At 29.0% G+C, this 12,857-nt stretch overlaps 1 protein-coding gene across 1 annotated transcript; it reads right to left on the minus strand.

The window, feature by feature from the left end:
* Positions 1-7,262: 7,262 nt before the first annotated feature.
* Positions 7,263-9,711, minus strand: LOC101205397. The gene is made up of 4 exons (XM_011654099.2): positions 9,202-9,711; positions 8,875-8,949; positions 8,629-8,775; positions 7,263-8,007 (listed from the first exon to the last, which is right to left on the minus strand). Exons 1-4 carry the CDS (start codon positions 9,406-9,408, stop codon positions 7,663-7,665), a joined length of 774 nt encoding a protein of 257 aa, XP_011652401.1. The 5' UTR covers positions 9,409-9,711; the 3' UTR covers positions 7,263-7,662.
* Positions 9,712-12,857: the final 3,146 nt, after the last annotated feature.

Below are 12,857 nucleotides of genomic sequence, written 5' to 3' on the forward strand. Positions count from 1 at the left end.
GCACTCTACAGCCTGCAGCCTTGAGGGTTACAACTATCGTGAGATCACAAACATGATTTGTTGAACTAAAATACTCAATATGTTCTAACATAGGCAATGAATTATCCGATATTACACCACACTGGGTGAGCGTACTCTCATGAAGGTCTACTCAAACCACGAGGCTAGATATGATGAGCAAGTTGGTAAAGTAGCCAAGGGGAAGGCTAGAGCCCAAGGATCCATGTGTAACAATTGATCTTCATTGCAGCTTAACAGATATTTTTCATGCTAAAAACTATATTGGTATAAATCTAAAGCTATAAATATCGAACTTATTACATATCAAAGATTGAGGGTCAAAACATTGAAGTTAGTGTAAGAATTAGGTCACAAGTCCATTGGGTCCACAGCTAAGTTATGAAGCTGGCTTGCAAGGAAAATACTCACATGCATCTTCTAGTTTCGTACACAACACACTCCAGTGCTAAATTTAGTGGTTAGGGTATCCATGTGTTTGAGCAAAGTTAGGATATCATCCCATGTATATACACTTTCATAATTAATGAAGTACACTTTGGTATTCATAGAGTTCTCCATTTGCCTTGTCAGGCATATGCCCAATATGACAAGCATTATTTTTGTCAAGTGGTACATGGTTGTCCATGCTTCGTTTAATTATATGTTTCGGATTTCTAATGAAAGAGCTTGATTTGTCAAGTCTTCCATGTACGTTTAATACATATACCTTACAAGATATAAAGAGAGAATAGAGAATGAACCATGCATTTTTACATAAAACATAACACAAACGTGGTAAAGTATTGATAGGATTAAATTTAAATCATGGGTTGTTGAGAATGGTGTGATATTTGTGTTGGTATTTGGGGGAAGGGGTTGGGTTTCTTTTAATGATACAAAAACAAAAAACACCTCTCACTCTCAATCTCTTTCTCCACTGCCCAACTTTGGTTATTGGTTTTGCATGTTGTTAGCTTCCAAACAAAACAAAAAAGAAAAGAAAGAGAAAAGAGTAGCCCCTATAGCGTAGGCAGTAATAGGGGGGGAAGAGGGATAGCAGAGTCAACCAAGCTAGGGTTTTGGTCAAAGGTTTTAAGACAATTATAGCCTCTGTCAACCAATTACTTCAAGTGGGTTCTTGTGGGGTTCTTATCAATTCTGACAATTGAGTTTGTATAAATATTGATGATAAATATAAGATCTCTCTTAACTCCAAAAATGTATATATATATATATATTTGTTTCTTTTTATTTTTGCTTTTTTTGTTTCTTCTTTCCATTTCTCTAAAACCAAAAATTTCTCTATATCTTTTAGCCTAATTCTGGCATTCTTCATTGTTTGTTTTACTGTGTTTGCCTTCCCCATTTATGCCTTTCCTTTGACCCATAGGTCATTACTGGTTAATGCCAAAACCCAACCCTGACAAAACCCACTTCTCTTCATCTTCATCATTCCTTTCTTCTACTTACTCATTCACTTTTCTTAACCTTTGATCATTACCACTCTTTTACTATTTCTAGTTTAATTTCCAATTTATTTCATCTTCATATATGTGTATCTTATCTTTCTTGGAGTCCTACTTTAGTTTAATTAGTTTAAGTTTTAAATATATATAGTTTGTTAATTATTTAGTTTTGATTATTAAGTGGAGATTGTTCATATTTGAGTTTTTACACTTTCATTTCTACTTTTTAAGATGTTCCAAAAAAAGCAAGTCAATTTTTAAAAACTTAAAAGTTGTTTTTGAAATTTGGTTTAGAATTAAACTTTTTTGTTTAAAAAGTGCAAATCAAACCCTAGTAAGGAGTTAAGAAAAATAATGGATTTAAAATCTTTAGTTTATACATTTTGTGAGTGTTTAAAAAATCTTATTTTTGACTTTTGAAAATGAGTTAAGAATTTCGAATGTCTATCTAGAAAATATGAAATACGTTACTAAGAAATTGTGAGAAAACAAACACAAATTTTAGAAAAACAAAATGGTTAACAAAACACGAATGTAAGAATTAAGTCCACAGAAGAATTAAGTCCACAAATAATGCTGTTGACTAAAGAAATGGCAAAAATAGAGCGTTTTAAGAATATATAAAACTAGTGTGTAAGAACAAAGTATTGTAAAGAACAAGTATGGACGTAATGGACCGCTTTGATTATTTCAAACCCAGCTCCAATGTCAATTATGTCAATGCAGCAATAGGTTAACCTAATGCCAAGTCCACGGTTTTAGCCTAACGGTAAGCGGTTCAATCCATCTTTATTAGTCATTCATGCAAACTAAAGTCGTAATGATTAAGCCTAGGCTACATCTAAGTACCATGCTCCTCTTTCTTTACCATGTACATAATTTATAAAAGTAATTGAAAAAATCAAATTACCACGTGACAATATTTAATTGGATACATCCTACACCCACCCAAAATTATTTTTTCACCTAGTATAAGTTAGTTAAATCAAGCCTCTTGTGCATTTTTCTTTAACTAAATTAAGGGTAACTTCGTTTTTAGAGTGGCAAGTTTTAGAGCAACTAAACACCAAAAACAATAAGGAAACTTTTTAAATTATATCGAGACGATTGTTTTAGTTTTAAGCTATGAAAAAAGATGGTGTTTCTTTTATTTTAAGATAACCATAAGAGTAAATAAATAGTAATAAAAAATGGGTAAAATAGGAAGTCGCACCCAAAGAAAAAAGAAAAGGTTGCATTCCAAAACTTTGGTATAAACTGTGGAGGCCAAGACTGTACCGTTGCAATGATATGCTGCTTGAATCGAATAACTACACAGTCAACGCAAGGCTAGTCAAATCAATCGCATATCCTTTTTTTAAAAAAGAAAATGTTTCTTGTTCTATCTTCTTTAACTTACTTGTTTCAAATCATAGTAAGTAGGTGTTTAAACACACAACTTGCTTGAATTCTCTTCTTTAAAAGGCATATTTAATATAAAATCGATAAAGCACCATAACTTTTCTATGTGGGTTTCTCACTATAATTTTTGTTTCTGTTTGTGTTCTTTCTAATGATGACTCAAATCTTTATAAAGTTTAATGTTGTTTGTGGGTGTGGCCTGGAATTGGAAAATACCATAATGTTTTATTTCAGCAAATTTAGTTATAAAGAAAAAAGAAAAAGTAAAACATATTGTTTTTAGAATATTTAAATGCAAAAATTATAGTTATGGGGTAGCTAGGTTGAGAGTATATAGATATATAACAAAATGAAATGAAAGGTAAAAAGAAAAAAAGAATAGAGAGATTTAAACTTATAATCATTTGATGCATATTGTCTGATATATGAATAGTGATTCCACGTATTTGTCCAGCAGACCGTACAATTATTCTGTACATTTTAATAGTACTCAGAGAGCATAAAGCGTTGGATACCCATTTTTACATCCGTGATGTTCCAATTAAATATATATATATATATACGTATTATATTTCACTTAAATTATTATCATTATATGAAAAAACAATAGCAGATCTAACATGACTTACGAAAACATGTAGAAAAATAACCACACACTAATTAATAATCTAATTTGGTGCAAAATTACTGATGTTTAAGGAACAGTGTCTCTTAAACAAATATTACTAAATAGAAAGTTTAACAATTACAATTAAAGTATTTGTTTGATAGATTTTTTCTTTACTAACTTGAGTACAGCTTTCTCTTCAAAGTTTCAACTTAGGTGAGGTTTTAACTTAAGTTTTACCTAAGTTTGAGTTTCACTCGCTTTTACAGCATGCTTTTTGTATGAGATCCATTCACTACAATGTACTTAATGCTCTTCCTAAGTGTGGGATTCTTTTACATTGACTATATTTAGGCTTCTTCTAAATATGAAATTAATATTGAATTCTTTTCAAGTTCTACCGTGGCCAACAATAGTTTCAAAGACGAATATAAGGGTTTTCAATATCAATACATGAAGGTTGAGACTTAGACAAACCATAAATCGGAAATGTTCAATGCAAACACTATTCTAATTTATGAGGTGTCTAACCCTAAAATTGAACAAGATCGGCATCATACAAATGACTTACTTTCGAAGTATAATTTTGGGTTAATAAATATTAATTGCAAGAAAACGAAGAAATATATATGTGATTGAAAAAACAATATCCACGAAATATTTAAATCAATCTTTCATATATGGAAATAATATTTTGTTGTCGCAAAGACACTAGTATTTGTTGTTGACATATTGTCCAATAAGTTTTTCAAAATTTGACTTTAATAAAAATAGTCATTCAATGTTAATACAAAAATGAATTGAGAATTTTAGGATTCAAACTTATTAGATCATATATATTATACGCCAATAACTTATATGTTATGTTGATTTTAACAATTGAAATATCGTTTAGGTCATCTTTTAAGTAGTCTTTAAACAAAGAGAGTATTGATGACAGTTTTTTTACTCGCATTTAATAAGTTAATGTGCTTTGGCTAACGAGATTTTGAGTCCAACAAGAATTCAAATCTTTGTTTGAATAAAATGTGGAATTATTTGTGGCGTTTATGAGTACAAAGTATTATAGGTTAATAAAATATAAAGTCGAAGTTTTTAGTGGTGATTCTACATACCTCCTAAACCAAACAAAAAGGGGAGTTTTTCAACTTTAACTCGGACACTCGTTAAATTGAAGTTTCTTAAATCATTAATTATCCAAAAAAATTTACATTAGTAGACGAAGATAATTGTAATCATATATAAACTTTTTTTATAATCTTAAATCACTATATAATAAAAAAGCTTTGAATGGAGTAAGTAAAAACAAATTTAACTATCTATCATAAAAGAAATTAAAGCATCCAACTATTGTTTGCAAAATAAAACGGATTCATAAGATCAGATGAGGTTCATAGAAGAACGATTGAGTGAATAAAGTACGAAAGATTTCTTTTTTTTTTGTAATTTTTAAAGAATGGAATAAAATAAAATGGATTGTATATATAGTTGAAAGTGCTAATGGCAGGACGACACGTCGAGTGGAGACAATAAAGTATAAACGGCGTATCGAATTTTCAAGTGTCCAATCGAGTTATGACTTACTTCTAGATGGAGTAAAGGGACACGTGTAAGAACCCCAGGTATGCCAGGTAGACACTTAGTTTACTAGGATTTAATAGCTACGTAGACTAGAGTATGAACTATTCCCCAATACCTGCCGCCAGCTGGCATGTCCACGTGATTTCTCTGACTTACCCATTCGCCATTTGCCCTAACATGCACCTCTCCCAATCAATCCAACCAAAATTAACCATTACATTTCCAATATTATCATTTTACTTACAATAATATACCAATATGGGGTTAATTCTTGGATTATTAGGTTTTCGGAATTCGTACACAAAATACTAATATATAATTATAAGTTTTTATACGTGATTTGAGATTTTAAACACGAAAATATTGTATATATTTGTTTAATTAAAATATAATGAAGAGGATTGGATTGTAGTTGTATTGTATAGGGGAAAGAGAAGGGATATTGATGGGAGGCAGTGTGTGACAGCAAAAGCATAAGGAAAAGAGTTTCCCAATTGACAAGTGACATGTAATGTTAAGTGCTTTCCTATCCAAAATCCCCTTTTTAAAACCTTTGTTTCTCTTCTGCAATTCTCTTGAGAACTTACCTACAAATTGCAAACCCTCCCTCTCCCTCTCCCCCCTCCTTCAATCTCTGCTTAACGTCAACTTATCATTCTTTGTAACACTACATAATATATACATATGTGTGTGTAATGTAATGTGTGAAATCATTTGTTTTTTTTTAAATTATGTGAGTGATAAGAAAGGGTGCACAAGAATGAGTTATATCAAAATGCAACTACATATCTATTTTTTCTTTCCTTTTCTTGTCATGTTTGGGACGGACTGAGTTTATTATTTTTCTTAAATAAGTTATTTTCAAAAGGAAAGAATAAAATAATAATATAAACTTTTTAAAGAAATAATTAAAATTTCTTAATATGTTTTTTTAATTGTTATACTAGTATTACAACAATTTGGTGTAGGGTTTTGAAAATTTGACAATTCTTTGTTAAAATAGATGCATTATGGCAATTGGATAATTATGTTTATATTGGAGGTTGAAAACATGTTTGAGTAATTTTGAAATGAATTTCAAAATTACTTTTTAATAACTCAAAAAGTAATTAAAAACATATATTAAAGGTGTAAAAATTGTATTTAAAAATGAAAAATTAAACATTAATTTACTTTTAAATGATTGAATAGTATTTTGAAACATGAAAAAAAGAGTTTATAATTTGGAAATAACTCCCAAAAATATATCGTTTGTTGTATATATTATATTTATATTTATATATAGTGCTTTTTGAAAAAAGAGTTTTTGGGAAAGCACTACATCCAAAGGACAAAGACTATTCCTTTAGTCTATTATATATAAATTTGAAAATATTTGTATATTTAAAGAAATTTTTGCTAAAAATAGTTCAATACAATACAATGGCACAATCTTTGAAGTTTGATAGTTGCTTCAATTTGTATCTTTCAAATGTCTCGGAAATCTTATCCAAACATTGCTTAAAACCGTACTATTTATATAATATATTCTTTCTCACTGTGAAATTTAAAATAATAAAATTCAACTTTCACAATAAATTTATTTCGAATTTTACAATATTTACTTCCTTTATTTTGAATCATTTTGAAAAAAAAAATTATTTAAACTATTTTGAAAGTATATTATGATTCATTAAACTCTTTAATTCATTTTTGTTTTTTACTATATTTTTTACAATTTTTTTATCGTAAGAACATCAACTTAGGTTGAGTTCCACTAAAATATTAATTTCAATAAATACACCTAATAATTTTAACATATAGATATAATTTACCAAGATTATTTACCGTATATATGTTGTTGATACTTTGTTAATTTTTTCTCTTATTTCAATTCATATTTTATGATGACAAAATGTGAAAATATAAAAAATATTGATGCGTGACAAATAATACAATATGTAGAATTTTCTTTTGAGTAGGTCGATAAACTAATTATATAATTATAAAAATTAACTTGTTTAAGTCACCTTGAATTAAACCTAATGATAATTGACTTCCGTATTCAATCTAAAAACGAGGGAGGAATAATTCATCATTTTACCTATTTGACATTACTTATAATTCATGAATTAATGAATGTTGAACTGATTTAGTTGCAATTATATTAATAAAGAAAATAGAGCAGTAGAGATTAAAGCAAAACACAACATCCAACAACTAAAAAATAAGGCACAGCGAACAACCCAGACGCACAAAATATATAATTTACGTGCAAGTTCCCATAAAATTACACGAATTAATACAAAATTGGTGGGTACACAATACAAATAAGAAATTAATATCTCCAAAACAACCCCACCGGGAAAAGGCCGGTAAAAGTTATCGGGAAAACCCGCCCCCACCGCCGCATAATTCACTTGCCAAAAATCCAACCCTGACCGGAAAATGCCCTTCTATATAAAATATAAACCGACACAACACAAACACAATTAATTATCCGAATCATTTATAAAATAAAAGAAAGAAACCGAACTTAAATAATTTATTTAATCTACTTTTTTTAATTGTTAATAATAATAATAATAATAGTAATAATATGGTATCTAAATTATGGGGGTGGGGGGGTTAAGAGAGAGGAGCCCTTTGAGGGGCGCCTTTTCTTCGGCTGCTGAGAGATAGAACAATTCCGGCGGGAAGAAAATCGGTGCCTTTGTTTTTTCTTTTGAAGATGTGAGTTCCTGATGACACATTTGTGGGAGCTGAGTCGTTCATATTGGAACAAGATGAGGATTTGTTGAAGTGTTGTGATGAATCCTCTACGACGGAATTTGGTGTCATTTGACCATCTTCTTCCATTCCTTCCAGTCCATCAACTCTTAATCCTTCGAATTGAGAGTAGGAGAAATCCGATTCGTTGAACCTGTGTAGAATACTATATAAATCTTCCCCTTGATACACCATGTGATCCACCTGATCGTTGTTAAATCATCCGTCAATTCAAATCAACTCTATACCATTAAAGAATTTTTTCTCTCTTTTCTCTGCCGTAAACATTATGCTCGTATATAATGAAATGCATATTTACCCAAAACAAATATAAAATAAAATAAAAATACGGAAATTGTTAATGTAAATAAAGGATTGAAAAAGTAAATGTTTAATTTTTTTTTTCTTAAAACACACATACTAAATAAATAATTAACTAAATTTAATATTATATCATTTTCCAATTTTACTATATTCGATGTAAAAAAGATAGCAAAAATATATTGCTGGTTAATAATTACTATGAGATACACAAAAAAATTCCTCAAATTTATAATTAAGACAATTATTATTAAGCTGAAATTACATTTTATACAATGGTACATCACAACCCTAGTATTTGTCTTTAGATTACTGATTAACTAACTCATTAATAGCTATTACATTACTAGTCGAATAATGTAAAAATATACTCAAATAGATTATATAAATTGAAAATTTTTCAAGAAACAATAATTAGAGGTAAATTAAAAGTGAAAATGGTAACACAATAGATGATAATTTTGAAATAAAAAGAAAGGGGTTAAATTAAAGGGAGAAAAAAACCTTGCAGGAGAGAGAGCAGAAATGGAAGGGTTCTTGAAGAATTCTATCACAAGTGAAACAAGCATTGGTTGAAGAGCCTGCTTTGCATGGCCTAGATTGTGGCCTGTAATTCAAAAATATCACTTTGGCTCCGTTTATAGTGTACGGCTGCCAAATTTTATAAAAAGAAATTCAAATTCAAATCACACATATCTCCTTAATTAACAGCACCAACAAAATTGAGCAAACTTTTTTTTAAGAAAATACCTGAATATGAGAACAGTCAATAAGCTTCTCAAGATCCCCCAATCGAATTACATCATGATAAACATATCGTCTGACCTGATTAATTAAATTTAATTAGTAAAAAAGGAGAATTATAGGATAAAGTAGTAAAAATGTTAATATTGAGTGAAAGCAACAAGTGAGAAGAGTTTGGCAGGAAAGATAGATAAAAATGGAGTCGTCTACGAATAGGAAACCAACCAAATCCCAAAAGTAAGATAAAGTTTTTTTTTTTTTTTTTTTGGTGGGGGGTGGGGATATTTAGATAAAATAATAAATAAATTAAAAGAAAAGAAAAAGAAATGAAACCTGAAGAAGAGGATGAGAACGGTGAGAAGGAAGACAGTGAGGGCAAATACTAAGACAACAATGCAAGCAAAAAACGTTCTTCTCGGACTTGCGGCGGTTCTCATGAAGCAAGCAAGTTCCAAAGAAAGTGTCGGCCATAAGGGCTTGAAGCCATGCAGGTTTAGACCCACACTGGTTCATGTTCATCATCGTCATCAAGTTCGCCATTTCTATACATCTAAACAAAATGAAAACAAATTGTTATAATGGTGTATGAGTGAGCGGAAGGGAAGCACCGAAGCAGGGGTTTGTTTTTCTTGACCGTCAGGTTGTCGTTTTATTGCAAAAGTTAAGTAGAGGGGAAATTGGGGTTGGGAACTTAGGGAGTTGTGTTAATGGTGCTATACTGCCCACCAATAAACCTATTCTTTTTCTTTTTCCTTTTTTCTTTTTGGTTCTGCTTATTATTACTATACTTTCTCTCTGTTGTATTGCAGACTTTAGCAACCCGAGAATTTTCTTCTTCTTTTTTTTATTCTCAGAATTGCCCCGCTTTCTCCCCCTCTTCCCTCTCCATCCATTTTGATTATGCTGCCCCTTTTCGTATTTCCACTTTCTTCTTTCTTTGTGTCTTCCCCACCCTAACATTCACACAAGCAATCCTCCAAACAAAATGTTCTTACTATCACAAATCAAGCTCAAACACTTTGTCTTTTGTACTATCATATAAATTCATCTCATTATTACTCACTAAATAACTGATTTGGTCCTCTCTACAAGTATATTTATTCATTCTATCAAATTGTCTAATTAAGCTTTGTCATGTGATAAATTCTTCTCAATTATTTTATAAAATATTTTTAAAATATTTTAATTACTTATTTGACTTGAGTTACGAGAAAAAATTGGTAAATTCTAGAATGCACTTGTGCATTTTACTCTTCACTCGACTTTTTTTTTTTTTTTGTTAAATTACATGCTTGGTCTACAAATGTTAAATTGATTTATTTAGGAGGGTAAGACTTTAGTGTATTTGAAATTGTACTTAACCAAATAGTTTAAATAAAAATAAAATTTTTAAAAAGAAAACATATTCCTCCGAAAATATCAATTCAAATATACTTTAGTATTTGAACTATGAAAAATAAAATAAAAACTAGTTTAGTGTATAATCAAGGCTATGGCATATTTAAGATCTTTTAAAATTAATTGGTTTACTAGGTATACTCATTTTATATCTATATTTGTGTTAAATTAGAAGTTTAACCAATCCATTTTCAAATTATGAGTCAAGAGTTCTGGTTGCCTCATCAATACTCGAGTTTTGATTAATTCATGTTCTTATTTGTGCTAATTATGTTTTTTTTTATAATTTTAATCCTAGAAGGAAGTGTGTTATACAATCTTATATTTTCTCAACTGCTTTCTTTTTTTATCAGTTAACCAATTAAATACATTTTACAATTCGGGTGGATTCATGAGTCAAACATTGTAACTTTAATCCTATAATTATAACTAATAATTTTGAGAATATAATTTAGGTTTGATTGAATGAGGAGGTTTTATTATCAGAAGAAGGAAGAATGATTTTAAGGGTATGAGTTAATTTGAGAAAAGAATGAAAATGTATTATTGTGAGGCTAATGATTTGAAAGTATGATGATATGTGATGACAAATAAAACACAATAGAGTCAATGTCTTTTTTTATGACCTAATTTTGCACCTGTCAGATAATAGTTTTTGATTCCTTATATCATGTTTGGAAGAAGACAAATTTTGACTTGATTGTGGTTAAAATACAAAATGGTTTTGTGGTGAAAAGTAATTCTACTCAATAACACATATTTGGGTTTTTTACCCACAAACCCATCCCTATCTTATCCTCATCTTAATTCACATCAATCAACAAAATATATATACACATATATCACAAATAGTGTTAAAACTGAACCTTTATTAAATTTGTACAATGGTAGGAGTTTGTAGGTTATCTAGATTTATCTTTCCTAACTTGAATTTCACATCCACCATTATAAATTTGAGAATTTAGTTTTAACATTTAATTTTTTTAAAAAATAAAAACAAATTGGTAGATGGTTTTGGTAACTTTCTTACTTTTTAAAAAACTATTTATGTAGAATTGAAACGTTAGATATAGACTTTAAAAGTATTTATAATTAATATATATAAAATGGCTAAATTTACACGTCGATCATACCTCAAAGGTTTGAGATTTGACCCTTCATTCTCACTGTTCACTAAAAAACATCGATTCATTTTTGTGGTTTCATCCCGAACACATATTTTTAAAAATTTGAAAATAAATAAGTATAGACATTAAAAGAACATGATTGTGTACTTTTTTTTAGGAAACTACCGGGCCATGGTCCCCCAAATTTTGTTTGTCTTTCAAATTTAAGAAATATACGATAAATTTATTTTATTATTATTATTAAATAAATGATAGAGTTCAAACCATAACATTTAGACGATAACTATAATTAATCAATAATATTGATATAATTGTTAAAGTGAATATAGTAAATATGTGCTTCAAAATTTCTCCATTTATAAGGTTTGTGTGAGTATATCTATAATTCATCAACGCTTCATTTTAATTACTTTGTTTATTTATTTGCTAATTATAGTCTTAATTTTATGTATCAATTTGGTTGTGTGTTATTCTTTGTTATTGATTAGATAGTGTTTTGAGGTTAGAGATCAGATTAAATTTATAAACTCATTAAATGAAAATGACAAAAAAAATATTTTTGGGGTTTGGGAAATAAGAGACTGTGGTATATATTCTATATGCTTATTGGGTTTGGGAAATAATAAAATGTTAGAGAAAAACCAAATGAATGTGGCATAAAATGCAAAAGGCATAAACAGGTGAAGTAATGAAAGAATAATGGTAATTAAGGAGTTTAAGCACGAATTACAAAGCTAATTTCCCTCGAAAATTAAAACCCCTCTCATGTTGTCAGCTGAAAGTTAATCGTCCTTCACCTGCACTCTGATGTGTCCCCTTTTCAACTCTTTTCTCTTTTCTTTTCCCACTTAATTCTTTTCTAATTCCATTTTCATTTTTACATTATATTCTCCAGTCTTTTTATTCCTTTTCTTCTTAGTTTTTACTTTCAAAATTCCACATAAGCAGTTTAAAATATTTTTTTAAGAAAAAAAAAAACTCAAGTTTATTCATCATCAGAGGCATGTCTAATGATGAATTTGGTTATAATCAAGTAATCATGTGCTCATATCAAACTTGGGTTTGTAACTTTGTATTAATAATGAGGTTATGTTTCACAGTCAAATTATAGTTTATTTATGCATAGAATTTAATATATTTTATAATTAACATAAAAGTGTCAAAACTTTATTAAACAGAGAAAGCTGAAGTAAAAAGGCTATTAGACATTGTATACAACATATTAAAAAAACGTTGATAACAAAATCGAGAAAGTGGAATGTATGTACTTTTCAACAATACTGAATCTGCAATTCGAATAATATATATATATCATATACATACAAATTCTTGAATATACAAAAACAGAACAATTCACAAGCTTTTTATATTTATATATTATACAAAGAACATAAAAATTGAGAGGATTTCAAACCTATTGTGTCTATACAATTTAGAATTTGATAAACAATATTGAATAAATAC

This window comes from Cucumis sativus, chromosome 1, assembly GCF_000004075.3.
Source record: "Cucumis sativus cultivar 9930 chromosome 1, Cucumber_9930_V3, whole genome shotgun sequence".
Lineage (NCBI taxonomy): Eukaryota > Viridiplantae > Streptophyta > Magnoliopsida > Cucurbitales > Cucurbitaceae > Cucumis > Cucumis sativus.